Source organism: Micromys minutus (assembly GCF_963924665.1).
Source record: "Micromys minutus genome assembly, chromosome: 2".
Taxonomy (NCBI): domain Eukaryota; kingdom Metazoa; phylum Chordata; class Mammalia; order Rodentia; family Muridae; genus Micromys; species Micromys minutus.
Window position 1 is genome coordinate 29948566 of NC_137971.1, and position 8590 is coordinate 29957155.

At 40.8% G+C, this 8590-nt stretch overlaps 1 protein-coding gene across 2 annotated transcripts; it reads left to right on the forward strand.

Annotated features, from left to right (window-relative positions):
- Positions 1-2975: 2975 nt before the first annotated feature.
- RANBP6 (RAN binding protein 6) lies at positions 2976-7443 on the forward strand (the record flags this gene model as incomplete). Of its 2 annotated transcripts, XM_080912437.1 has the most annotated exons (2): positions 2976-3111; positions 4227-4448. In XM_080912437.1, 2 exons carry the CDS (start codon positions 2976-2978, stop codon positions 4295-4297), a joined length of 207 nt encoding a protein of 68 aa, XP_080768563.1. In that variant the 3' UTR covers positions 4298-4448. The 2 variants fall into 2 exon arrangements, with proteins under 2 accessions (XP_080768563.1, XP_080768562.1); XM_080912436.1 differs by having other exon boundaries at positions 2976-7443.
- Between the last annotated feature and the right edge of the window lie 1147 nt (positions 7444-8590).

Consider the following 8590-nt stretch of genomic DNA (forward strand, 5'->3'; position numbering starts at 1 on the left):
TGCCAAAGAGATCTAAAATTTGATTCATGCCACTTGATTCAAATCTTGTTACCTTGAGGTGCTGAGATGAAATTTGCTTTAGGATGAAATGTTTTACAGATATCTGTTAAATGCTCCTGTCTAAAGGAAATAAAGGGACAAGAGTGGAGCAGAGACTGAAGGAAAGGCCATCTAGAGACTGTCCCACCTGGTGATCTATCTCACATGCAGCCACCAAACCCAAACACGATTGCTGATGCCAAGAAGTGCTTTTTGACAGGAGCTTAAGGGTACTTATCTGGCATCAATGGGAGGGGAGGCCCTTTGTCCTGTGAAGGCTTGATGCCCCAGTGTAGAGGAATGCTAGGGTGTTGAGGTGGGAGTGGGTAGGTAGGTGGGGTAGCACCCTCATAGAAGCAGGGTAAGGGGGGATGTGACAGGGGGCTTATGGAGGGGAAACTGGTAAAGGGCATAACATTTTAAATGTAAATAAATAAAATATACAATAAAAAATCTTGTTACCTTTAGGAAAAGAACCCACATTTCTTAGCATGGAATATTATACTTTCACCCTCTGTTCTACTTACTTTCCTGCCTTGTAACTGTCGCAGGGCCCCACACCTAATGTTCTGACGCTGGAGTATTGGCAGAGCATTCTCCCAGTTTGCCTCTACATTTCAGCAAGTTGTTTTGTCTAATTTGGATAGTTCCCCTTGAAGCCTACCCTCCTCACCCCAGATAACTAATTAGGACTCATTCTTAAAAGCCAGTCAGACATCTGAGATTTGTGTTATCAACTCTGACAATAAAAGAAATAGTCAAGTTTCCCCCTTCCCTTTGCTGCACAAATTGTAATTTGAGGGAATGTTGTTCTGTGCAAACTCCCAGCTGACATCCTCTATACCCCAGTGGATTAGCTGCCTTCACAATGCCTTGGTAGAATTATTATCAATTCCCTGAGTGTGTGACATTTACTATCTCCCATAAGCATCTTCATGTAGCTGATCTTTGTGTGTGTGGTGTATGTTTGTGTTCGTGTGGGTGTGTGTGCATTTTTGCAAGTGGAGGTCAGAGGTCAATTTCTGGTGCCTTCCTAAATTACTTCACCTTATTGAGAAAGGACCTCTGACTGAACTTTGAGATCATCGATCTGGCTAAGCTAGCCTTTGAGCTCTAGAGATCCGCCTGTCTCCTCCTGCTCCCACAGAGTGCTGGGGTTATATTTGTGCAATGGGGTGCCCAGCTTTTCCAGGGATACTAGGATCCAAACTCAGGTAGTCATCCTGTTCACATAGCAGAAACATTATCCACCGATCCATTTCCCAAGCTCCTCTTGCATTTAATTTTTGGTGTTCAGCATTATGATTGCTAAAGCTCCAGTGAGTATTTTCTGGTAGAATAAATGTACAATTGAACAATCTTTTTAAAAATTATTTTATTTACATTCCAGTCATTTCCCACCACTCTGTCCCCCCTCCCACAGTTCCTCATCTCATTCCTCCTCCTGCTTACCTCTGAGAGGGTGCCCCCCCCCCACAGACCTTCCCCTCCCCTGGGGCCTTAAGTCTCTCAAGGATTAAGAGCATCTTCTCAAATTGAGGCCAGTCCAGCAGACCTCTGCTACATATGTGCCAGGGGCCTCGGACCAGCCCAGGTATGCTCCTGGCTGGTGGCTCTACGACTGAACAATCTTAACAGCATTTTCAACTATTCTTTCAAGCTGTACTAATTTCTATATACTTTAGTATAATATAGCCAAGCTCTCTGGTGTTCCACATTTGCACAAGCTTTGGCATTGTCTGTCTGTCACCGGATATTGCTGTGACTTTAATAAGCCATTAATATGCTAATGGATGCAGCTGTAGGGAAAGGATTTCTCCAGCATTCATTAACATTTCCAAAAGCTGCAGATGCAAAGGTTCAGACTCATCCGTTATCTTAGGCAAGGCCTCAGTTTCCCTGGCTCTTCATTTCTTGCCTTAAAGTAGTACTTTATCTGCCTTTATCAGCCTTACAGAATTACTGAAGGCTGAAATGAATGTGGCAACAGCTGACAGAGAGGAAGACCTGATCACAGACTGTTACACCTTATAATTATGGTTTTAAATAACACATCTGCCTAAATTAAAGATACATAGCCTCAGGGAATTTGTTTTTAGGATAACCTTTGCAGCTTCCTATTCACGGGTAATTAGGACTCTAATACTGTCATATTACAGTTTAGAAACACGTAAGGAAAATCATGTGTAACAAAGATACAAAAGTAATTTATATAGAAGACCTGAATTCTAGAAGTTTCATTCTTGCTCCAGATCATCTGTCACCTTACATACTTATCTTTCCCACTCTGTTATAATCCACAGGACAAGAGATCTGATATACGCCTGAGTTTGAACATCACGGCTTCTACTTCTTTGGGTGTGGTAATGGGAAGGAAACTGAACCTTTAATCGAGCTTATTTGGGTTTATTTTGCAAACAACTTTATTATGGTTTTACTCATGATACCCAATTAACAATTTAAATTGTAAAATTCAGTAGTTCTTAGTATAAGGGCATGGCATTGAGAGAACCATCATCACTACCAATTGCAGAATATTTTTATCAACCCTCAGAAAGAAATCCCGGGACAGCAGTTATACTTCATTCTTCCCTCCTCCCCGACTCCATAGCAAGTGCTAATTAAAGTTCGTACAGACGTGCTTATTCGAGATCTTTTATATATAAAAAAATAACGGCATCATACAGTATGTAGACTTTCGGAGCGAATTTCTCTCCATCTCTTTCCTGCCTCTACAGGCGCACACGGATCGGAGAACAGAAGGACGAACGAGCCTCCTTCACCCAGTAAAACCCGGACCCCCGCCTTCAGCTCTACCCCGCCGCAGCGGACCGAGCAGCGCCCCACCCATCCCCGGCGTCGCCTCACTGACGTCACTGCTCCCAGCCGCAGACTCCCTCCCTCCTTCCCGGTCGCGGTAGCTTTGACAGGGCGCGATGGCGGCGGCCGGGTCTGCAGGGTTGCCGGGGACCGTATCGGATAAGCAGGAGTTTTACCAGCTTCTGAAGAACCTGATCAATCCAAGCTGTATGGTGCGGAGGCAAGCCGAGGAGGTCTATGAGAATATCCCAGGTCTGTGTAAGACTACATTCCTCTTAGACGCCGTCCGAAATAGAAGAGCAGGTTATGAGGTGAGACAAATGGCTGCCGCACTGCTACGACGGCTTTTGTCCTCTGGGTTTGAGGAGGTCTACCCAAATCTACCTCCTGATGTGCAGAGGGATGTCAAGATTGAACTGATACTGGCCGTTAAGTTGGAAACACATGCTAGCATGAGGAAAAAGCTTTGTGATATTTTTGCGGTGCTGGCCAGGAATTTGATAGATGAGAATGGCACTAACCACTGGCCAGACGGTCTGAAATTCCTCATTGATTCGATCCACTCTAAAAATGTGGTTCTGTGGGAAGTTGCACTTCACGTTTTCTGGCACTTTCCTGGGATTTTTGGGAGCCAAGATCGTCACGATTTGGATATCATCAAGAGGTTGTTGGACCAATGTATTCAAGATCAAGAGCATCCAGCAATCAGGACATTATCTGCTAGAGCTGCAGCTACGTTTGTCCTTGCTAATGAAAACAATATCGCTCTTTTCAAAGACTTTGCAGATTTGCTTCCTGGAATATTACAGGCTGTGAATGATTCCTGCTATCAGGATGATGATTCGGTGCTAGAATCCCTTGTTGAGATTGCAGATACTGTACCTAAGTACTTGGGTCCCTATTTAGAAGATACTCTACAGTTGAGCCTGAAGTTATGTGGAGACTCTCGGCTTAGTAATCTGCAACGCCAGCTGGCTCTGGAAGTAATAGTGACCTTATCTGAAACTGCAACTCCGATGTTGAAAAAGCAAACGAATATTATTGCACAGGCTGTGCCTCATATATTAGCAATGATGGTTGATCTTCAAGATGATGATGACTGGGTAAATGCTGATGAAATGGAAGAAGATGATTTTGACAGCAATGCAGTTGCTGCTGAGAGTGCACTAGACAGACTGGCTTGTGGACTTGGTGGAAAAGTTGTTTTACCAATGACCAAGGAGCATATCATGCAGATGCTTCAAAGCCATGACTGGAAATGTCGACATGCCGGATTAATGGCCTTATCAGCCATCGGAGAAGGTTGCCATCAGCAAATGGAACCAATTCTAGATGAAACGGTTAACTCGGTTTTGCTTTTTCTTCAGGATCCTCATCCAAGGGTAAGGGCTGCTGCCTGTACTACGCTTGGACAGATGGCTACAGATTTTGCACCTAGTTTCCAAAAGAAATTCCATGAAGTAGTGATTACAGCTTTGTTGCGAACCATGGAAAACCAAGGTAATCAGCGTGTGCAATCTCATGCAGCTTCTGCTCTTGTTATTTTTATTGAAGACTGCCCCAAATCACTGCTAGTTCTATATTTGGAAAATATGGTAAAAAGTCTCCATTCCATCCTGGTAATTAAACTTCAAGAGCTGATTCGGAATGGAACTAAGTTGGCCTTAGAACAACTTGTGACTACCATTGCCTCGGTTGCAGATGCAATAGAAGAAAGCTTTATTCCATATTATGATATATTTATGCCCTCACTCAAACACGTTGTTGAGCTCGCTGTGCAAAAGGAACTCAAGCTTCTTCGAGGAAAAACTATTGAGTGCATTAGCCACATTGGACTTGCCGTTGGGAAAGAAAAATTTATGCAAGATGCATCGAATGTGATGCAGTTACTGTTGAAGACACAATCAGACTTAAATAACATGGAAGATGATGACCCTCAGACTTCTTACATGGTTTCAGCCTGGGCTAGAATGTGTAAAATCCTTGGCAAAGACTTTGAGCAGTATCTTCCATTGGTTATTGAGCCTCTTATCAAGACTGCCTCAGCTAAACCTGATGTCGCACTCTTGGACACGCAGGATGTGGAGAACATGAGCGATGACGATGGCTGGCAGTTTGTAAACCTCGGAGACCAGCAAAGCTTCGGAATCAAAACTTCAGGACTTGAGGCAAAAGCAACTGCTTGCCAGATGTTGGTTTACTATGCTAAGGAGTTAAGAGAAGGATTTGTGGAATACACAGAACAAGTTGTGAAGATGATGGTTCCTCTGCTGAAGTTTTATTTCCATGACAATGTTCGAGTGGCAGCTGCAGAAGCCATGCCCTTTCTCTTAGAATGTGCAAGAATTCGTGGCTCAGAGTATCTTTCACAGATGTGGCAGTTTATATGTGATCCCTTAATCAAGGCAATCGGAACCGAACCTGATACAGATGTACTCTCAGAAATAATGAACTCTTTTGCCAAGTCCATTGAGGTCATGGGAGATGGTTGTCTCAACGATGAACACTTGGAAGAACTGGGAGAAATTTTGAAGGCAAAACTTGAAGGGCACTTTAAAAACCAAGAGTTACGGCAAGTAAAAAGACAAGAAGAAAATTATGACCAACAGGTTGAAATGTCTCTTCAAGATGAGGATGAATGTGATGTCTACATTCTGACCAAAGTATCAGATATTTTGCACTCATTATTTAGTACTTACAAGGAAAAAATTTTGCCGTGGTTTGAACAGCTACTACCACTAATTGTAAATCTAATTTGTTCAAGTAGGCCATGGCCAGACAGACAGTGGGGACTATGCATATTTGATGACATCATAGAGCACTGCAGTCCAACCTCATTCAAATATGTTGAGTATTTTCGGTGGCCGATGCTACTGAATATGCGAGACAACAACCCCGAAGTCAGACAAGCTGCTGCTTATGGACTGGGAGTTATGGCACAGTTTGGCGGAGATGATTATCGTTCTTTATGTTCAGAAGCCGTTCCACTCTTGGTAAAAGTTATTAAGTGTGCAAATTCCAAAACCAAAAAAAATGTGATTGCTACAGAGAACTGTATCTCAGCAATCGGAAAAATTATGAAGTTTAAGCCCAACTGTGTAAACGTGGACGAAGTTCTCCCACACTGGCTCTCATGGCTTCCGCTGCATGAAGATAAAGAAGAAGCTATTCAGACTTTGAATTTTCTCTGTGACCTAATTGAAAGTAACCACCCAGTTGTGATTGGTCCAAATAATTCCAATCTTCCCAAAATCATTAGTATAATTGCAGAAGGAAAAATTAATGAAACTATTAGCCATGAGGATCCCTGTGCCAAACGCCTAGCTAATGTTGTTCGTCAGATACAGACTTCTGAGGAATTATGGTTGGAATGCACATCCCAACTTGATGATGAACAGCAGGAAGCTTTACAAGAGTTACTCAGTTTTGCTTGAAGCAGTTTAATACCATCTATCATAAAAGCTACAAAGTGTTGAGTGGATTCATTACAAATGAGAGATACTATTTCTCTCTGCTAAGCAGTCCATATCTCCGTGTTTCTCCAGGATTAGTGTTAAGGTGGAGATGATTATCTGTTTATTTTGCACGTGTCACCTCTTGATCTGTGGTTGTAACTTGTGCTTCCAGTTGTCCTAGAGTTATTTGTCACCTTCCCCCTATTTAGTGTGAAATGTATAAATCGTTGTCTGAACTATTGATGCTGGGCAAATGGTATACTTGCTGCCAAGATTTTTATGACTGTCACAAGATGCTAAAAGCTCACAAAGAAAGGGAGACTTTCAGGATAAATATCTCTAGAATTGAGGGTGAAGAATACAGTGGCAAACTTGGTCTTCCCTGGTAACACTTCTGTTTGTTACGGTGATGGAAGGATGCTAGAACTGAGTGTGTCAAGGTACTACAGTGGATGTAGGAGTTGTTTTCTATAATATAAGTGAATCTTTTCATATGGTACTCCTAAAAAGTGGTTATAGCATGTCTAAATACAAGTTCCTACAGTGTCCACCTGAGAGTTAGAAGAACTTTTAAATCTCCTTAGCCAAACTGGTCTTAAAAAATTATCTAGAACTGAAAAACACTCATGGCTGTAGAGGAGGAGGTACTGAGAAGACTTTTAACACTAAAAGCATTTAACAGGCTATAACAGTCAGTGTTTGTGGGAATCAGGTATTGTTACATGTTTTAGCCAAGTATTACTTTGTGTTTGTATGTCATATCCCCATTACCCCCATTTCAAACATAAAGGGAAACCTTTATTCAGAATGGGGGTTAAATAGAGTTCTATTTTGAAGCAGTTCCTAATAGATTCTACAGAAACAGTGAAACAAAATGTTACCCTTAAACATTAAAAAGTAAAGAGCTTTTAAGGCTAGTCATATGTCAGTGTGTGTGTATTACAAAACAGCTATCAATTTAGGGTTAATTATATTAATTGTAATGTCTTTAATGTTGAAGGGGTTTTTTTGTTAGGATAGAAAAAAATTCTACTTAACAGAACTTCATTCAAAACTTACAAACAAGAATGTCTATTGTGTGTGGCTTCCTGAGCCTGTTGTGAGTACTGTGTATGTAACAGACCAAATATGTCCGAAACAGTAAGTGCTCAATAAATTGTCAGTGTTACTTCTGTTGATTGTCCTTCTACTGTGTTCTTTTTCGTACTTTAGAATTTGTTTTACATGGAATTTCCCCCCTACTAGTTCTATCTAAACTACCGCAGACAGGGATATAAAGTTAGGATTGTAGATAGTTCAGAATTTGATATATATTATGGTTACAATTTTATTTAAAATAAATAGAAAAATAGTTATCTTTAAGTTTATGTTTTCTCTGGGCAGTGGGACTAAATGGCAACTTTTTCCTTATCTATAGTTTACCAACAACATTTTTTTTTAATAATAAAGTTTTTTTAAGTCCAAGGACCTGATTTTTCTTCCATAATAACTAGGATAAGTTCATGAATAGAGTCAAGGCTCCTACTTATCCATAGCCTTCTCTCTTTATATGTCTTAAGAAATTTTTCATCAATTTACTTTTTTCATCTCTTGTAGTCTTGTGGAAATCTGGCAAATGATTTGTAGTTGAGCAATTAGAGTTTTGAAGTAAGAGTTCTTAATTTGGATTTTTTGCAAACTTTCCCCGTCTGTACGGCAGGCTAGTTGGTAGCTCTTGTGGTTGTTTGAGAGTCAAAGAAGGTAACAACTATCCAGTACTTAGCAGCACAGTTCAGTTAAGTGGAAGAAGCTACTGTGGAAAGCTTGAAATAGCGGCTAAAAGGGGACATTTGCTTGAGTTTGGTTGGCTTTAGATGTGGGCTTTGTCAGAGGAAATGAAGGAAAGCCTAGCCAGACATTTGCCAGTTGCTGAAGTATGACTGCCCCACCTTCTTTTCATCATGAGCTGAGGTATGTCAGAGAAAACCATAAATGCCAGATAAATACATGCATGTGCATAAATCCGTTTATGTGTGAAGTACTTTAAAAACTCATATTCCTGTCTCACTGTTTTACCTACAACTGGTATTTACTATTGAGCCCCCACAAGAAAGTTTTAAGCTATTAAATTTATCAGTCCTTTAATAGTTAAAGTCTTTGTTTATAGATATGTAAACCACTTTGAAAGTAAGATTGTCTCAACCATTTAGTTATGAATATGTTTAAGTTGCATTTCTATGGTTTTGGTTTTATGTTTCAATCTTAAGTTTCAAGCAAGTACATATTATGTGCATTAG